The sequence below is a fragment of the Papio anubis genome, chromosome 20 (assembly GCF_008728515.1).
Source record: "Papio anubis isolate 15944 chromosome 20, Panubis1.0, whole genome shotgun sequence".
NCBI classification, from domain to species: Eukaryota; Metazoa; Chordata; class Mammalia; order Primates; family Cercopithecidae; genus Papio; species Papio anubis.
In genome coordinates, this window is record NC_044995.1 from 32,247,192 (window position 1) to 32,266,424 (window position 19,233).

The 19,233-nt window shown below is 40.9% G+C and overlaps 2 protein-coding genes and 1 non-coding gene across 3 annotated transcripts in view; all 3 read left to right on the plus strand.

Annotated features, from left to right (window-relative positions):
* Positions 1-4,345, plus strand: part of LOC101007196 (zinc finger protein 506) — a 504,157-nt gene extending 499,812 nt beyond the window's left edge. The window contains 2 exon segments of the mRNA XM_031660354.1: positions 2,992-4,044; positions 4,047-4,345. Coding sequence (XP_031516214.1) covers positions 2,992-4,044; positions 4,047-4,168 — 1,175 coding nt within the window. The 3' untranslated portion in view covers positions 4,169-4,345.
* Positions 4,346-17,609: 13,264 nt separating this feature from the next.
* Positions 17,610-18,808, plus strand: LOC116271743 (60S ribosomal protein L10-like). The gene has a single exon (XM_031660356.1). It carries the CDS (start codon positions 18,325-18,327, stop codon positions 18,766-18,768), a length of 444 nt encoding a protein of 147 aa, XP_031516216.1. The 5' UTR covers positions 17,610-18,324; the 3' UTR covers positions 18,769-18,808.
* On the plus strand, positions 18,241-18,374 carry LOC116271772. Its single transcript, XR_004180523.1, has one exon. It is a non-coding gene; the product is annotated as a small nucleolar RNA SNORA70 (small nucleolar RNA).
* Positions 18,809-19,233: the final 425 nt, after the last annotated feature.

A 19,233-nucleotide genomic window follows, 5' to 3' on the forward strand; every position in this document is an offset into this window, starting at 1 on the left:
ATATATATTTAAATAGTTTTCTGAAAGAGAAAAACTTACTGTTAATAAAATAATTGTTTTGATTCTTGTATCTTTGTGTCTCATTTTCTCTTTTTTAAACTTTTTTGATTTTTGTATTGACATGCTTTGAGTTTTTTTCTTGCTTTCTTTTGTGTATCTATATGGATGTTTTCTTAGTACCTTGGGGGATTACCTAAAACCTCTAAAAGATCCAACAATATATATTAATGTGGTAAAAAATTAACTCCGGTTCCATACAAAAATTCCTCATTATTACATCTGCCTTCAACTTTGTTATTGATTTTACTAATTATATCTTTATGTTGTCTATTCATTAACAGATGTTAATAATTTCTATACTTTTATCTTTTAAATTTTAGAGAATTAAAAATGTTTTCTGTACCATTATGATGTTAAGAAATTCCATTTTTATGTATGTGCATATCTTTTCCAGAAATTTACATATTTTCATATGATTATGTGTTGTTTTCTTGCATTATGTTATTTTCTGTGGAAAAAAACTCCTTTCAGCATCCTTGATATATAGGGCATATGCAGTGCCAATATACTTTCTCAGCATTTGGTTATTTTGGAAGGACTTCTTTTTATTTGGTGGTGGTACAATTTTGCTGATGGTACTATTCCCACTTAACAGCTTTTTTTTTATTATTATAACTTTAATAACAATATCACAGTTTCCTTTTGACCTGCAAACATTTTTTTGATAAATTTATTGATTATCTCATAAGACTGGGCTTATAAATGGCCATCATTTTTATCTTTTTTTTTTTTTTTTTTTTTTTTTTTGAGACGGAGTCTCGCTCTGTCGCCCAGGCTGGAGTGCAGTGGCCGGATCTCAGCTCACTGCAAGCTCCGCCTCCCGGGTTCACGCCATTCTCCGGCCTCAGCCTCCCGAGTAGCTGGGACTACAGGCGCCCGCCACCTCGCCCGGCTAGTTTTTTGTATTTCTTAATAGAGACGGGGTTTCACCCTGTTAGCCAGGATGGTCTCGATCTCCTGACCTCGTGATCCGCCCGTCTCGGCCTCCCAAAGTGCTGGGATTACAGGCTTGAGCCACCGCGCCCGGCCATCATCATTTTTATCTTGCAGCTCCCAAAATTCTTTTCTGATCTGTGATTTTTGAAATTTTGTTTATATATGTGTTTGTTATAAATATATGTTTGGGTGTATCCTAGTTTGTTCACCTTTTCAGCTTTTTCATATTTACACCATTTTTTCTTACTTTTAAGAAATTTTTCACTTAGTTTTTGTATTTTTTACTTCCACAATTTTTGTTTTCTATTTTAATATTTTTTGGTGTTATCCTCATTTTTCTGATCTTCAGTAATTGTCTGTGTTCCTATTTCACTTCGTGAATATTGTTCAATTTATTTTATTTCATTTATTTTATTTTTCCTGAGACAGAGTCTCGCCCAGGAGTGCAGAGCTATGATCTCAGCTCACTGCAACCTCTGCCTCCCAGGCTCAAGCGATTCTCCTGCCTCAGCCGCCTGAGTAGCTGGGATTACACACGCCTGCCAGCACGCCTAGCTAATTTTTTATATTTTTAGTAGAGACAGGGTTTCACCACATTGGCCAGGCTAATCTTGAACTCCTGACCTCAAATGATCTGCGTACCTCTGCCTCTCAAAGTGCTGGGATTACAGGTGTGAGCCACTGTGCCTGGCCTTTTTTATTTTATTTTTGAGACAGTCTTTCTATGTTGCCCAGGCTGGCAGTGGCATAGTCTCTGCTCACTGCTTCCCTTCCTGGGTTCAAACAATTCTCGTTTGTCAGCCTCCCAAGTAACTGGGATTACAGGCAAATGCCAAGACCACCAATCCTGGCCTGTTCAATTTATTTGGAATTTTAAAAATTATACACTTTTTATTGTTGCGTTTGAAAATTTTATAATTTTTTTGATGGGGCCATGTCGCCCTAATATTTTGTATACATTGTAATCTTTGAGATTTGGACATTAACAAAAAGCTACCTGTTACGATCTTTATAATGTAACTCTGTCCTGGCATAGTCTGAAATCAGTTGTCTTGGCTAGAGATTCTGGGAATTTCTGAAACATGTTTTTAAGATGTGTCTTGTCTAAAATTTTGTGTTGTTAAATCGGCTTATTCATATTTCTTCTTAATAATCAGTAATCACTTGCTTCACCCATTCCGTGTTTGGGATACAGCAGTTTCTTTGCTTCTGTAACATTTACCTTTAGACTCAAAGTGTCATTCCAACATATATTACCATTTCATGTCGTGGGAGACATTAACCAGTATCTAAAAAAGCCCCTAGAAGCCAGAAATAAAGATGTATGTGCCAATATTTTTCTTGTTTTTTAAAAAAGGAACCAGGAGTTGGCAATTTACATTTTTGTGTGCATGTGTGAGACAGAGTCTTACTCTGTTACCTAGGCTAGAGTACAGTGTCATGATCTTGGCTCACTACAATCTCTGCCTCCAGTTCAAGCAATTCTCCTCCCTCAGCCTCCAAAGAAACTGGATTACAGGTACCTGTTACCATGCCTGGCTAATTTTTTGTATTTTTGTAGAGATGGGGTTTCACCATCTTGGCCAGGTTAGTCTTGAACTGTTGACCTCATGATCCACCTGCCTCGGGCCTCCCGAAGTGCTGGCATCACATATGTGAGCTACTGTGCCCAGCCCACAATTTACTTTTAAAGGCACAATGTTATACTGGAGAGCAGGAAGAGCTGTGTTGGGTATAAGTAATAGACTTTTCCTTTTCTTCCATGTGGCTCTTTGCATTGTGGGGTCCTTCACACACTTAACTCATTTATAAATTTTTTACAAATGTATTTTGGTCAGTATGTTTTTGTTACACTTATATGTCCAGGAAGAAATTACAGCTTGTGGTATTTTGCTATGTCATCTTGCTTATGTAGTTTGTATAATTTTATAGATTAGGTTTGTATTTATCTGAGTCTAGCAATTGAAGTAATGTGTTTTTATTTTTTTCTTTCAGTTATATGTTCTCATTTTGCCCAAGATGTTTGGTCAGAGCAGAGCATAAAAGATTCTTTCCAAAAAGTGATACTAAGAAGGTATGAAAAATGTGGACATGACAATTTACAGTTAAAAAAAGGCTGTGAAAGTGTAGATGAGTGTCCAGTACACAAAAGAGGTTATAATGGACTTAAACAATGTTTGACAACCACCCAGAGAAAAATATTTCATTGTGATGAATATGTGAAATTCTTGCCTACATTTTCAAATTCAAACAGACATAAGATAAGGATAAGAGATACTGGAAAAAAACCTTTTAAATGTATAGAATATGGGAAAGCTTTTAACCAGTCTTCAACCCGTACTACATATAAGAAAATTGATACTGGAGAGAAACGCTACAAATGTGAAGAATGTGGTAAAGCCTATAAGCAGTCCTCGCACCTTACTACACATAAGAAAATTCATACTGGAGAGAAACCCTACAAATGTGAAGAATGTGGCAAAGCCTATAAGCAGTCCTGTAACCTTACTACACATAAGATAATTCATACTGGAGAGAAACCCTACAGATGTAGAGAATGTGGCAAATCTTTTAACCATCCTGCAACCCTTTTTTCACATAAGAAAATTCATACTGGAGAGAAACCATACAAGTGTGATAAATGTGGCAAAGCCTTTATTTCATCCTCAACCCTTACTAAACATGAGATAATTCATACTGGGGAGAAACCCTACAAATGTGAGGAATGTGGCAAAGCTTTTAACCGTTCCTCAAACCTTACTAAACATAAGAGAATTCATACTGGAGATGTACCCTACAAATGTGATGAATGTGGCAAAACCTTTACTTGGTACTCAAGCCTCTCTAAACATAAGAGAGCTCATACTGGAGAGAAACCCTACAAGTGTGAAGAATGTGGCAAAGCCTTTACTGCATTCTCAACTCTAACTGAACATAAGATAATTCATACTGGAGAGAAACCTTACAAATGTGAAGAATGTGGCAAAGCTTTTAACTGGTCCTCAGCCCTTAATAAACATAAGAAAATTCATATTAGACAGAAACCCTACATAGCAAAGAATGTGGAAAATCTTTTAAATGTTCCTCAACCCTTAATAAGCATAAGATAATTCATACTGGAGAGAAACCTGATGAATGTGGGAAAGCCTTTAACCAGCCCTCGACTCTATGAGAATTTATATGGAACATAAACCTTACAAATAGAAAGAATGTGACAAAGCTTTTTATTACACATAATTTATACTGGACAGAAACCCTACAAGTTTGAGTTTCACTCTTGTCACCCAGGCTGGAGTGCAATGACATGATCTCGGCTCATGGCAACTTCTGCCTCCTGGGTTCAAGCCATTCTCCTGCCTCAGCCTGCCGAGTAGCTGGGATTACAGGTGCCCAGCACCACGCCCAGCTCATGTTTGTATTTTTAGTAGAGATGGGGTTTTGCCGTGTTTGCCAGACTGGTCTCGAACTCCTGACCTCAGGTGGTCCACCCACCTCGGCCTCCTAAAGTGCTGGGATTACAGGCATGAGCCACCATGCCAGGCCACAAGTTCTCAATTCTTTTTTTTTTTTTTTGAGACGGAGTCTCGCTGTGTCGCCCAGGCTGGAGTGCAGTGGCGCGATCTCGGCTCATTGCAAGCTCCGCCTCCTGGGTTCACGCCATTCTCCCGCCTCAGCCTCCGAGTAGCTGGGACTACAGGCGCCCGCCACCTCGCCCGGCTATTTTTTTGTATTTTTAGTAGAGACGGGGTTTCACCATGTTAGCCAGGATGGTCTCGATCTCCTGACCTCGTGATCCACCCGCCTCAGCCTCCCAAAGTGCTGGGATTACAGGCTTGAGCCACCGCGCCCGGCAAGTTCTCAATCCTTAAGAGACATGGCGATAATTCATGCTGAAGAGGAACTCTACAAACCTGAAAGATGCTACAGTGCTTACCACCTCCAACTTTTGTATACAGAAAAATAAATTAGTGTGAAACCTTAGAAATGTATGAAATGTGAGAATTAATGCTACCAAAACTCCTAGAAGTGTGAAGAATATGGCAAAACTTTTAATGAGTGTTTACACTTTATTTCACAGGAAAGCTTTTATCCTTGAGAAAAATTGTACAGATATAAAGAATATTGAAAAGCCATTAATTCCTACTCACATCTTATTCAAGAGAAGAAGGTTCACAGTTAATAAAGGCATTGAAAGTGCAATTACTGTCAAAAAATCTTTCAGGCCGGGCGCGGTGGCTCAAAGCACTTTGGGAGGCCGAGACGGGCGGATCACAAGGTCAGGAGATTGAGACCATCCTGGCTAACATGGTGAAACCCCGTCTCTACTAAAAAAATACAAAAAACTAGCCGGGTGAGGTGGTGGGTGCCTGTAGTCCCAGCTAGTAGGGAGGCTGAGGCAGGAGAATGGCGTGAACCCAGGAGGTGGAGCTTGCAGTGAGCTGAGATCCGGCCACTGCACTCCAGCTTGGGTGACAGAGCGAGACTCCGTCTCAAAAAAAAAAAAAAAAAAAAATCTTTCAGAAAATATAAGCCTTTAAAGAAGAATATTCTGAAATCATCCATTACAAATATAAAGGGGGTTGTAGTACCTTTACTTGTATCACAGATCTTATTGCACACATTTGCACTAGAGGAAAACCCTGAAGCAGTTGCTCCAGTTTTGTTCAACATCATGGAATTTATATTGGAGAAGAGTCCTGCAAATATAATGAATTTGTAAAGACTTTTTTTTCAAAATCTATAGCTTAGAAAACACCACAGAGTTTATACTAAAATATTTTTGCAGATGCAGTAAATATGAAAAAATATTTAATTCAAAATTGATTCTATGTAAATATCAAATAATTTACACTAGAATAACTAAGGCACTGACACTTCAGACATTACACTAAATCAGTGTTGAATATAAAAACGAATCCACAACTAAAACTGTTTTTGTATATAACTCTAAAAGGAGATTTTCTGAAGCATTGTAATTACATTGAAAGTATACTTGTTTCCTCAAAAAAAAATTTGAAAAGTGAATAATGATGTAATACAGCTTTCAAATTTCTTTATGCTGTTATTTTATTCCTATTGTATTCACACGTGAAAACGTGATTATTGCTGCATTAGAGATACTACAGATTCTTTTTTTATTGGGTATCATGACTTTTTCTATAGAAGAGTAAGGACATTAAAATGTAAGGTGCCTGATGAAAATGTCAGTGGAGAGGCTCTTTGTAGTTAACTTATATTAAGTAATGTATAAGGTGGGGGTTCCTATTTGTATAATCCTAGCCTATGACTTAATGTTGACGCTTTGCTTTGTCTTTTGGATGGCCTAACCTACATTAACATGTTGGCAGACCATTTTAAAACTTTTTTTCAAAAATTATAATGAATCACTTTATTAATAAAGATAATAAGGTGGGGGTTCAGAGTAATAGTTTTCTACATTATAGTGAGAAAAATTATAGTTAAAAGTATTAAATGAGAATATTATTTTATTGTACTTTTATGTAATAGAATGCAGTACATATAAAAATTGTTAAATTATGTGTGAACTTTATTTTTTTTTTTTGCCATGTTAAGACTATTGTGTGTTTAATGAAGCAATATTATGCCACTAACTTTAACCTATCCCACCTTAATCAAGGGTGTACTTAAAAGATGGTAACAATATACTATTTGGTGCATAGTGGAATAACATCTCTAGTCGTCACTTTGCCAGTGGCTTTCAACTGCAAATGAGTTGAAGAATATTGTTCCCATAGTTTAAATTTTTATTTTTTCTTATTGAAATTTATTATTAGTATTTGTGGGTATATAGTATGTGTACATATTTATGCCTTATATGGCATATTTTGATTCAGGCATACAATATGTAGTAATTACATTAGGGTAAATAAGGTATCCATCACCTCTAGCATTTATCCTTTGAATTACAGTGTAATTATACATTTTTAATTATTTTTAAATGTACAAATTGTTACTGACTACAGGTTTATTTTTATGGTCATAATAAAAATTATACAGAAAAATAAAATACGGCCAGGTGCAGTGGCTCACGCCTGTAGTCCCAGCACTTTGGGAGGCCAAGGCAGGTGGATTGCCTGAGGTCAGGAGTTCAAGACCAGCCTGGCCAACATGGTGAAACCCCGTCTTGAGGCAGCGCTTTCATATTCCACTCTGCCAGTCCAGCTGAGGATCCGAGCCGCTTACAGGCTCCAAGGTGAGTTCTGTAAACAGTTGCAACTTGGCTCTGATCAGATAGTGAGGTTCGCATTTATTCAGTAAGACTAATTAACAAAAGTTGTGCGTAAACACCACTAGCGGGTAAAGATTAAAGGCCAGTTTCCCAGGCCTAAAGCAAACACCATTTGCAGGTATTAAGCTTCTGCCAAACCCCGAGTAGGAGGCAGTAAAGTACCCGTGGCAGCACAAAACTTAGTCTTAAGCCCACATAACTAACAGATTAGTAAAATAAACTTCCCACATTCCTTTGTACTTGCACCCTAATCTTTCTGGCTCCTGCACCCTGGCTGCCTTCAGCCAAGCAATCTGAAGCTATACAAACTCAGGCCTTTAAGACAGCTTTTGACTATTACTCTATTTTTAATATTTTTCCCACCAGCCTGATTGAACCCCAACACCCATCTCTGCTAAAAATACGAAAATTAGCCAGACATGGTGGTGCACACCTGGAGGCTGAGGCAGGAGACTTGAACCCCAGAGGTGGAGGGTGCAGTGAGCTGATACCACGCTGCTGCACTCCAACCTGGGCAAGAGAGCAAGACTATTTCCAAAAAAAAAAAAAAAAAAAACCTATAAATACAATCCATACATTTCTGAGTCCTGAAAACTTATTAGTAAATTTTTATTATATAGTTTTATTTGAACATCTGGTCTGCCTGCAAACATATAGACCTTTTTTTTTTTTTTTTTTTTTTTTTTTGAGATGGAATCTTGCTCTGTCCCGAGGCTGGAGTGCAGTGGCGTGATCTCAGCTCCCGGGATCAAGTGATTCTCCGACCTCAGCCTCCTTAGTAGCTGGGACGCCACCATGCTCAGCTAATTTTTATATTTTTAGTAGAGACGGGCTTTCACCATGTTGGCAAGGATGGTCTCGATCTCTTGACCTCGTGATCCGCCCACCTCGGCTTCCCAAAGTGCCGGGATTACTTAAATAAAATTTTTAAAAATAGCATTTGAAAGCCGGGCATGGTGGCTCACACCTGTAATCCCAGCACTTTGGGAGGCCGATGCAGGCGGATCACAAGGTCAGGAGATCGAGACCACGGTGAAACCCCGTCTCTACTAAAAATACAAAAAATGAGCCGGGTGCGGTGGCGGGCGCCTGTAGTCCCAGCTACTCCGGAGGCTGAGGCAGGAGAATGGCGTGAACCCAGGAGGCGGAGCTTGCAGTGAGCCGAGATCGCGCCACTGCACTCCAGCCTGGGCAACAGAGCCAGACTGTCTCAAAAAATAAAAATAATAAATAAATAAATAAATAGCATTTGATTACAACTATAGGTGAGACTATTAGTGTGAGGTCATATTTTTACTTATATTGACAAAATAACTATTCTATATATTGGATATTGACTTATATTGACGAAATAACCATAACAATATTCTGACTTAGAATAATATTCCTTTTCTTCTGTATATTTGCAAGCTTTTGATCAAATATTATGGGAGCTCAATAGAAATCAACAAGATGAATCTTTACCACAAGAATTACTGATGCATATACTTATTTTTCTTAAAATCCATTAGCTTTTTGTGACAGATGGGTACTTTATTTTCAGTGTGTTGTTTATTACTTAGACGTGGCTGTCCTGCCAGAAAACTGCTATTCTCAGCTGTATCCACATTGACTAATATTGAGTGAAAGTGAAGGGGATAAAAGCAAATGTGTCTTCTCTGTATCTTTTTTCATCCATTGGCTGAAAAACAGGAGGATGCAGAATATGGAAGAAAATATAATCCCTGAAAGATCTTGAAGAAGCTCTGTTAATCAGTCAAAAAACCCCATAGGGAATTTTTTTTTTTCATTATTGCACGCTGCTTCTATGAGTTTAAATTTTTTTTACATTTTACATAGAAAGAAACCTAGGCTTTTGGCCAGGCATGGTAGCTTAAGCCTGTAATTCAGCACTTTGAGAGGCCGAGGCAGGTGGATCACCTGAGGTCAGGAGTTGGAGATCAGCCTTACCAACATGGAGAAACCCCATGTCTACTAAAAATACAAAATTACCTGGGTGTGGTGGTGCGTGCCTGTAATCCCAGCTACTTGGGAGGCTAAGGCAGGAGAATTGCTTGAACCCGGGAGGCTGAGACATGAGAATCACTTGAACCTGCGAGGTGGAGGTTGCTGTGAGCCGAGACCGTGCCACTGCACTCCAGCTTGGGCGACAGAACGAGACTCCATCTCAAACAAAAAAAACACAAATGAAAGGGAAGGAAGTGAATTACTGACAATAGCTAAGGTATGGAATCAACCTGAGTGTCCATCAATAGGTGAATGGAGAAAGAAAACGTGGTATATGTATCAATAAAATGCTATTCAGCCCTTAAAAATAATAAAGTCTTGTTATTTGCAACAATGTGAATCTGAAAGGTATTATGCTAAGTAAAATAACCCAGCACAGGAAAAAAAAAAAAAAAACATAATCCTTTTTTTTTTTGAGATGGAATTTCACTCCTGTCGCCCAGGCTGGAGTGCAGTGGCATCATCTCAGCTCACTGCAACCTCCGCCTCCCGGGTTTAAGCGATTCTCCTGCCTCAGCCTCCCTAGACCTGGGATTACAGGCACACGCCACCATGCCCAGCTAATTTTAATATTTTTAGTAGAGATGGCGTTTCACCATGTTGGCCAGGGTGGTCTCGAACTCCTGACCTCAAGTGATCCACCCACCTCAGCGCCTCAAAGTGCTGGGATTACAGGCGTGAGCCACCACACCCAGCCAGAAGCCTAGGTTTCTTATTAGAAGATAGACTGTGATACTGAAAGAAAATACAATGGGTAGACATTTTAAATTCCCTAGCCTACACTGAGGATGTAGATATAAACTTACTCTCATTCTGAGATGGTATGGGCAGATAGATAAACACACACATAGGCCGGGCACAGTGGCTCATGCCTGTAATCCCAGCACTTTGGGAGGCCGAGGTGGGTAGATCACGAGGTCAGGAGATAGAGACCATCCTGGCTAACACAGTGAAACCCCGTTGCTACTAAAAATACTAAAAAATTAGCTGAGCGTTGTGGCGGGAGCTTGTAGTCCCAGCTACTCAGGAGGCTGAGGCAGGAAAATGGTGTGAACCCGGGAGGTGGAGCTTGTAGTGAGCCAAGATCTCGCCACTGCACTCCAGCCTGGGCGACAGAGCGAGACTCCGTCTCAAAATAAAATAAAATAATAAAAACACATACATAAAGAATTATATGAGTTTGCCTATGTAGTTATTTATGTATACAAAAGATATTAATCAACAAACATTTTAAATTTCCCAGCCTACACTGAGGATGCAGATATAAACTTACTCTCACCTATATGGATTCATACCATCTCAGAATGGAATACAGTCATACAATGTTATGTTTAAACATCAACAAAGCTTCACTTATAGCAGCACTCAACTAGACAAAGTGCCACAGCACACAGTTCCTTAAACCCATACTCTTCTCACAACACAAATGCTTTTGGTCCAAAATAAAAACTACCAATCACTATCCTAAACATGGCATTCCCTACTGGTCCTTAAAAACTTCACAGAGGCTGAAGAAGGTAGCTCATGTCTGAGTAAGTCTGCATTTAGCAAACATGTGCACATGCATTAATGCGACGTTTATGGAGCATGTACTATGTGGTCAGAAGCACGCTACAGAGCACTGTGCTGGAAAGATGACATAAGGTGAATTTATCCTCATAACACCCTGGGAGGTGGGTACTAACTGTCCCATAATTCCCTGGATTTACAGGAAAAGCCCAGCATTTACATTTCTTCTTGTTCTCACTGATTTTTTTTTTTTTTTTTTAATGCACGGAACAGGCCAGGCATGGTGGCTCATACCTGTAATTCCAGCACTTTGGGAGGCCAAGGCAGATGGATCACCTGAGGTCAGGAGTTCAGGCAAATCAGGGGACCTGTAAAAGGCAACTGAGCAGGGATCCATGGGAAAGACACCCTCAGAGGCACAAGATTCTCCCATTACCTTTCAGTTTTGCTGATGCTTCAGTTAAAGTCTCCTGGGAAATGTCTGCAGTAGGTTCTTCCTCTGTAGTTCTTCTTACCTTGCCTGCAAAACAAACTATCTTTAGTGTCTGCATGTTTTTCCACTTCCTGTCCCCACCTGAGGAATGGAAAGCAAGGGCACAGTCCTTGCTCATGTTTTGGAGTGAAAGGAACATTGAAGGTCATGTGAGCTTTGCTGAGGCTTCTCCTGGCCTCATGTCAGATACAGCTCCTAACTCCAAGCAGCCCACCATAGCGTCCTCCTTTTTTTTTGTGATGGGGTTTCGCACTTGTTGCCCAGGCAGGAGTGCAATGGCACAATCTCAGCTCACTGCAACCTCCACCTCCCAGGTTCTAGTGATTGTTCTGCCTCAGTCTCTTGAGTAACTGAGATTACAGTCATGCACCACTAAGGGAGGAGACCACCCCTCATATTGTCTTATGCCCAATTTCTGCCTCTGAAGAAAGAAGAAGTAAAAACTAAAAGGCAGAAATGAAATCCACAGGCAGACAGTCCGGCACCATACCCTGGGCCTGGTAGTTAAAGATCAACCCATGACTTAATCGGTTATGTTATCTATAGATTACAGACATTGTATAGAAAAGCACTGTGAAAATCTCTGTCCTGTTCTGTTCTGTACTAATTACTGGTGCATGCAGCCCTGTCACATACCCCCTGCTTGCTCAATCGATCATGACCCTCTCACACAGACTCCCTTAGAGGTGTAAGCCCTTAAGAGGGACAGGAATTGCTCACTTGGGGAGCTCGGTTTTTGAGACGTGAGTCTTACCAATGCTCCTGGCCGAATAAAGCCTTTCCTTCTTTAACTCGGTGTCTGAGGGGTTTTGTCTGTGGCTTGTCCTACTACATTTTTTGGTTCCCTGACCGGGAAGCGAGGTGATTAACGGACAGTTGAGGCAGCCCCTTAGGCGGCTTCGGCCTGCCCTGTGGAGCATTCCTGCGGGGGACTCTGGCCAGCTTGAGTGATGCAGATCCTGACAGCACTCTAAGGTAGGCAATTTCCCCAATGGAACACCTTGCCAGAGCAGGATGGCAGGCCCTTGCAGAGGATCAACACAGTGGCTGAACACCGAGAGGGAACTGGCACTTGAAATCTGGACATCTGAAACTTGGGAAGACTAGTCTTTGGAACTTGCCCACTCCATTTGAGTGGAAGTGTGGCCTGATCACCCACGGCGTGCCTGTACTGGCACTTTGGTTTTTGTTTTTGACTTGACTTGGATTGCTTGATACTTTGGTTTTGGTTTTGACCTTGCTTGGATTTCTGGATACTCTGATTTTGGTATTGATTCTGGTTTGGTGTAAACTGTAAAAGTGTGTGTGTGCCCTTTTTACCCTAATTCTTTGTTTTGTGGTGTGCGGGTGGTGTGAGCATGGTGTTATGTCTCGAAGAAGCATGGGTCAGGCACAAAGTAAGCCCACCCCAGTATGAACTATGTTGAAAATTTTCAAGAAAGAATTTAAGGGAGATTACGGTGTTATTATGACACCAGGAAAACTTAGAACTTTTGTGTGAAATAGACTGGCCAGCATTAGAGGTGGGTTGGCCATCAGAAGGAAGCCTGGGCAGGTCCCTTGTTTCAAAGGTATGGCACAAGGTAACCTGTAAGCCAGGGCACCCAGATCAGTTCCTGTACATAGACACTTGGTTACAGCAGGTTTTAGACCCTCACCCCATAGTGGTGGAGAGAACAGCAGCATAAGCGGCTGGCACAGGCAAGGAAAGACCAGCAGAGAGAGAAAGAGGAAGAGACAGAGAAACAAAGAGACAGAGAGACAAAGAGGGAGTCAAAGAGAGAAAGAGAGAGAGACAGAAGTAAAGGAAAGTCAAAGAGAAAAAGAGACAGAAAATCAAAGAGAGAAAGAAAGAACTATACAAGTAGTTAAGAAACAAAACAAAAAGGCTGGGCATGGTGGCTCATGCCTGTAATCCCAGCACTTTGGGAGACTGAGGCAGGCAGATCACAAGGTCAGGAGTTCGAGACCAGCCTGATCAACATGGTGAACCCATCTCTACTAAAAATACAAAAATTAGCCAGGCGTGGTGGCACACGCCTGTAATCCCAGCTACTCGGGAGGCGGAGGCAGGAGAATCGCATGAACCCCGGGAGGTGGAGGTTGCAGTGAGCCAAGATCACGCCACTGCATTCCAGCCTGGGAGACAGAGCAAGACTCCGTCTCAAAAAAAAAAAAAAAAAAAAAGAAAGAAAGAAAAAAACAGTGTACCCTATTCCTTTAAAAGCCAGGGTAAATTTAAAACTTATAATTGATAATTGAAGGTATTCTCCATAACCCTATAACACTCCAATACCACTTTGTTGTCAGTGTAAACAAGGGCGTATTCCAAAAGCACTGAGGCCACTAAAAACCCGTAGCCTTCCTATCAAAAATCCTTAACCCAGTAACCCCCAGATAGCCCAGATGCATTCAATCTGTAGCAGCAACTGCTTTGCTAACAGAAGAAAGTAAAAAAATAACTTTTAGAGAAAACATCATTGTGAGCACACCTCACCAGTTCAGAAGTATCCTAAGGGGAAAAAAAAAAAAAAAAAAGAGTGATTTAACATTAACCACTGAAAATTCCCTTAACCCAGTTTTCCTAACAGGGCATCTAAATCTTAATTACCATACAAAGGTCCAACCAGACCTAGGAGGAACTCCCTTCAGGACAGGAGGATGGATGGTTCCTCCCAGGTAATTGAAGGAAAAAAAAAAAGCCATCTATACGATTCTAAATTAATTTGGACAAAACAAGGTCTTACTAATAGCAAAGGATAATTAAAATCCCAAACTTACAAGGTTTTCAACAAAAGTAAAGTTTGCTAAAAGTTAACAGTGTAACATGTATTATAGTAACTTCTAATCTTGTGGCCTTAGACAGTCTAGCACACAGACATAAAGGAAGTTCGCTTTGGAAAAGAATGGTTGGCCAGGTGCAGTGGCTCAAGCCTGTAATCCCAGCACTTTGGGAGGCCAAGACGGGCGGATCACAAGGTCAGGAGATCGAGGCCATCCTGGCTAACACGGTGAAACCCCGTCTCTACTAAAAAATACAAAAACCTAGCCGGGCGAGGTGGCGGTTGCCTGTAGTCCCAGCTACTCGGGAGGCTGAGGCAGGAGAATGGCGTGAACCCGGGAGGCGGAGCTTGCAGTGAGCTGAAATCTGGCCACTGCACTCTAGTCTGGGCCACAAAGCGAGACTCTGCCTCAACAAAAAAAAAAAAAAAAAAAAAAAAAGAATGGTTATCTTCGGAAAAAAGGGAAAAAAGGAGGGGCAGAATTTATGTAAAAAGAGTGTTATATGGTAAATTCTTGTCCTGAAATAAATTAACTGGTTGTTTAAAGAAAGAAATGTTTGTAATAAGTCAGAAAGTTGAGGCATGTCAAAGAATTGTCTGCGAAAGTTGTGAAAGAGCAAAATGTTATAAAAAAAGAATTTATTCAAGAAATATTGTATAATTTAAAAGTAATTGGCCGGGCGTGGTGGCTCATGCCTGTAATCCCAGCCTTTGGGAGGCTGAGGCAGGCGGATCACGAGGTCAGGAGATTGAGACCATCCTGGCTAACACAGTGAAACCCGCCTCTACTAAAAAAAAGTACAAAAAATTAGCCGAGTGTGGTGCAGGCACCTGTAGTCCCAGCTATTCGGGAGGCTGAGGAAGGAGAATGGCGTGAACCCGGGAGGCAGAGCTTGCAGTGAGCCGAGATCGTGCCACTGCACTCCAGCCTGGGCGACAGAGCGGGACTCCATCTCAAAAAATAAATAAATAAATAAGTAGGCCTCCTGAATGTAAAACTATTAAAAAAAACAGTTTATGTGAAAGTTGTATAAGGAAAGTAAAATATACCTTTGGTAAAAGGATGATAAGGAGGCATAAGAATGTAAATTTTTACCTACATTAAAAGGTTAAAAAATTATTGTTTTGAAGGTTTAAGCAAGTTTAAAAATGTTAATTGTAAAGAAAATTCTGTGTATAAACATATTAAAGTCAAAGGGGTCATCCAGTTTTTCTGTGAACTGGACATTAAAGTAAAAACACAACAGGTTTTTCTTAAAGCACTAATCTACCCTTTAACAAAAATTATAAAAGATTAAAAAGAGTCTGTAAAAATCTTACCTTATGGTCCAACATTAAAAATTGGATAAATATGTCTACAAGGTTTTATTAAAATTACGTTTAACATTAATAACACACTAATATAAAGGTGAAATTTAGCTTATCTGGTATGAAAATAATACAAGAAGCATTATTAAATATAAAATGGTGTTTGGCTTTCTTTGGTCTAAAAACTAATAAAAATAGGTGCTAAAAGAAATTTCTCAGTAGAAAGGCACCAAGGACTATAAAGTCCACTGCTGATGTCCCCACATTAAAACAAGAGGTCATTTTCTTAGAAATTGTATACTTTATCTTCCACTTTCCTTTCCCTCAAAACTAAAAGTCTTTTAGCACACGTACCACCCCTAGAATTTCCAGTAAACCAGCACCAGCCTAAAGATCACATTTTCATCAAAAGATGAAAAGAAAGGAAACTCGAGCCAGCCTAGGAAGGACCCTACTTTGTGTTGCTAACCACCAAGACTGCTGAAAAAGGATGGACTCGTCACAACCAAGTCAAGAAAGCGCCACCCCTCCAGAGTCATGGGCCATAGTCCCAGGGGAAAACCCTACCAAACTAAAGCTAAGAAAACTTTTAACTCTTTCATCTCTTTTAACTCTTTCATCCATTCATCTCTTTTAACTCTTTCATCCATTCTATTACTACTCTTTCTTCTTTCCTCACTCTATTGCTGACCATCTAGTTATTAACATAACCAAGTCAATTTTGTCTCAAACTATTGCATTTAATGCTTGCCTTGTTATACCCTGTGGGGACTTGCCAAGTCAAAGACAGTTCTCTACTTCAGAAAAGTACCTCCGTCCCTTCTGACTCTCCTCAGACTGGGCATTAGTAAATTAGGACCATTTAATCTGGGGAAATTTTGATAAAGACTCCAGTGTCAACCAGGAGTCTTGCTCCCCAATGTAGAGCTTTTATGCTGTAGTTGGTCCAACATTCTGTGGACCACTAAAGAGAAAGGATGGACTGCCCCAACCAGTTGTTGTAATTTCCTAAAATCATATATTAATTTTATTAGAGGATCACAGAAGTTAAAGACTTAAAACAAACTTTGGCAATTAAAACAGGATACCAAGACGCAAATGCCTGGTTGGAATGGATCAAGTATTGCATCCGCATGTTAAACAAAAGCAATTGTTTTGCTTGTGCATATGGCAGGCCAGAGGCCCAGATTGTCCCCTTTCCACTAAGGTGGTCCTCCAGTTGACCAGGCATGTGCTGCATGGTAGCTCTTTTTCAGGATTCTACAGCCTGGAATAATAAGTTGTGCCAAGCCCTCTCTGCTATATCTCGAAGTCTGGCACCCTATGGGTCAGCCCCCGAGGGCCATCCAGCCTCCATCTCCCAACACTAAGTTCACTTCGTGTTTTTCACAACAGGGAGGATACTTAGCGTTCCTTGGAGACCTGAAAGGATGCAGTGAGCTTCAGAATTTTCAAGAGCTTATCAATCAGTCAGCCCTTGTTCACCCCCATGCAGATGTGTGGTGGTATTGCAGTAGACCTTTACTGGGCACTCTGCCGAATAACTGGAGTGGCACTTGTACTTTAGTCCAATTGGCTATCCCTTTCACCCTGGCATTTCATCAACCAGAGGGAGGAAAAATAAGATATCATAAAGCAAGAGAAGCCCCTTATGGGTCTTTCGACTCTCACGTCTATTTAGACACAATTGGAGTCCCACAGGGAATACCAGATCAATTTAAAGCTTGAAATCAAATAACTGCAGGATTTGAGTCAATATTTTGGTGGGTGACAGTTAATAAAAATGTAAATTGGATAAACTACATATATTACAACCAACAGCAATAAGCTTTTCATGAGTTAAAAGAAAAACTCATGTCAGCCCCAGCCCTGGGGCCACCTGACCTGACAAAACCCTTCACACTCTATGTGCCAGAAACAGAAAAAATGGCAGTTGGAGTTTTAACCCAGATTGCGGGGCCCTGGCCAAGGCCATTGGCCTATCTCTCAAAACAACTAGATGGGGTTTCCAAAGCCTGGCCCCCATGTCTACGGGCCCTGGCAGCAACGGCCCTGTTAGCACAAGAAGCAGATAAACTAACCCCTGGGCAAAACCTGAATATAAAGGCCCCCCATGCTCTGGTGACTTTGATGAATACCACAGGACATCATTAGCTAACAAATGCTAGATTAACCAAGTGCCAAAGCTTGCTATGTGAAAATCCCCGCATAACCATTGAAGTTTGCAACACCCTAAACCCCGCCACCTTGCTTCTGGTATCAGAGAGCCCAGTTAAACATAACTGTGTAGAGGTATTGGACTCAGTTTATTCTAGTGGGCCCAACCTCTAAGACCATCCTTGAACATCAGTAGACTGTGAGCTGTAGTGGGCAGGAGCAGCTTCGCCAACCCCTGCAAAGTGACTCTGAAGAATCAAGTCACACCCGGAAGCTGACTGGTCCATGCGTGGCCAAAGCATGAGAAAACTCATTGTGGGACTCATTTTCCTTAAAATTTGGACTTGTACAGTAAGGACTTCAACTGACCTTCCTCAGACCGAGGGCTGTTCCCGCTGTATACATCAAGTCACTGAGATAGGACAAAAAGTTGCTACAGTCCTATTAGTTTATGGTTATTATAAGTGTACCGGGACTCTAAAAAGATCTTGTTTGTGTAATACTATACTATACAAGGTATATAGCCCAGGGAATGACCAACCTGATGTGTGTTATGACCCATCTGAGCCTCCCACAACCACAATTTTTAAAATAAGATTAAGGACTGAGGACTGGTGGGGACTCATGAATGATATGAGTAAAGTCTTAGCCAAAACAAAAAAAAAGGGGGGGGGGTCCCCAAACAAGTCACCTTGAAGTTTGATGCCTGTGCTGTCATTAATAGTAATAAGTTAGCCCTGCAGCCAATTAAGCCGACTGAGTTCCTTTCCTCATGGGGGCCCAGTGTGCAATGGCTGCAAACAGCAGCTTCCCTGGTAGTGATGCAGCCTGTTTGTTGTATGGGTTGCTCTAAAGGACCTTGGAGACAGTCCTTTCAGATGGATGTTCATGTTTCTGACCTTGCACTACCCCAGTGTAGGCTCCAAACAGGCATGCGAGGTGCCATTGGAAAGCCCCAGGGCACTGTGACCAGGGTTCACATTGGCCAAGTTATGTCCACCCGCACCAAGCTGCAGAACAAGGAGCATGTGATTGAGGCCCTGTGCAGGGCCAAGTTCAAGCTCCCCAGCTGCCAGAAGATCCACATCTCAAAGAAGTGGGGCTTCACCAAGTTCAATGCCAATGAATTTGAAGACATGGTGGCTGAGAAGCGGCTCATCCCAGATGGGTCAAGTACGTTCCCAATCGTGGCGCTCTGGACAAGTGGCAGGCCCTGCACTCATGAGGGCTTCCACTGTGCTGCCCCTCTTAATATTCACCAATAAATTCTACTTCCTGTCCACCTAAAAAAAAAAAAAAAAAAAATAGTAATAAGTTAGGAATAAGATGTGGTTCTCTTAATTAAGAAAGAGGCTATATGGCAGAAAATAAGTACATTTGTCATGAATTAAGACTGTGTGAAAACGAATGTGGATACTGGTCATGTATCATTTAGGCTACTTGGGTAAAAAATAAAAAGGATCCTGTCCACCTTCGGAAAGGGAAAAGTAGCCCTTTCTATACCAGTGGTCAGTGTAACCCCTTAGAACTAGTAATAACCAACCTCCTTGATCCTCACTGGAAAAAAGGGGAGCGTGTAATCCTAGGAATTGATGGGGCTGGACTAGATCCTTGAGTAAATATCGTGGTTTGAAAAGAAGTTTATAAACACTCACCTGAGGCGGTATTTCAAACCTTCTATGATGAACTGAATGTGCCAGTACCAGAAATTCCAGGAAAAACAAGAAATT

Bases quoted from the DNA above. Each gene is read 5' to 3' on its own strand.
- LOC116271743 (XM_031660356.1), top strand. From the start codon at position 18,325: ATGCAGCCTGTTTGTTGTATGGGTTGCTCTAAAGGACCTTGGAGACAG.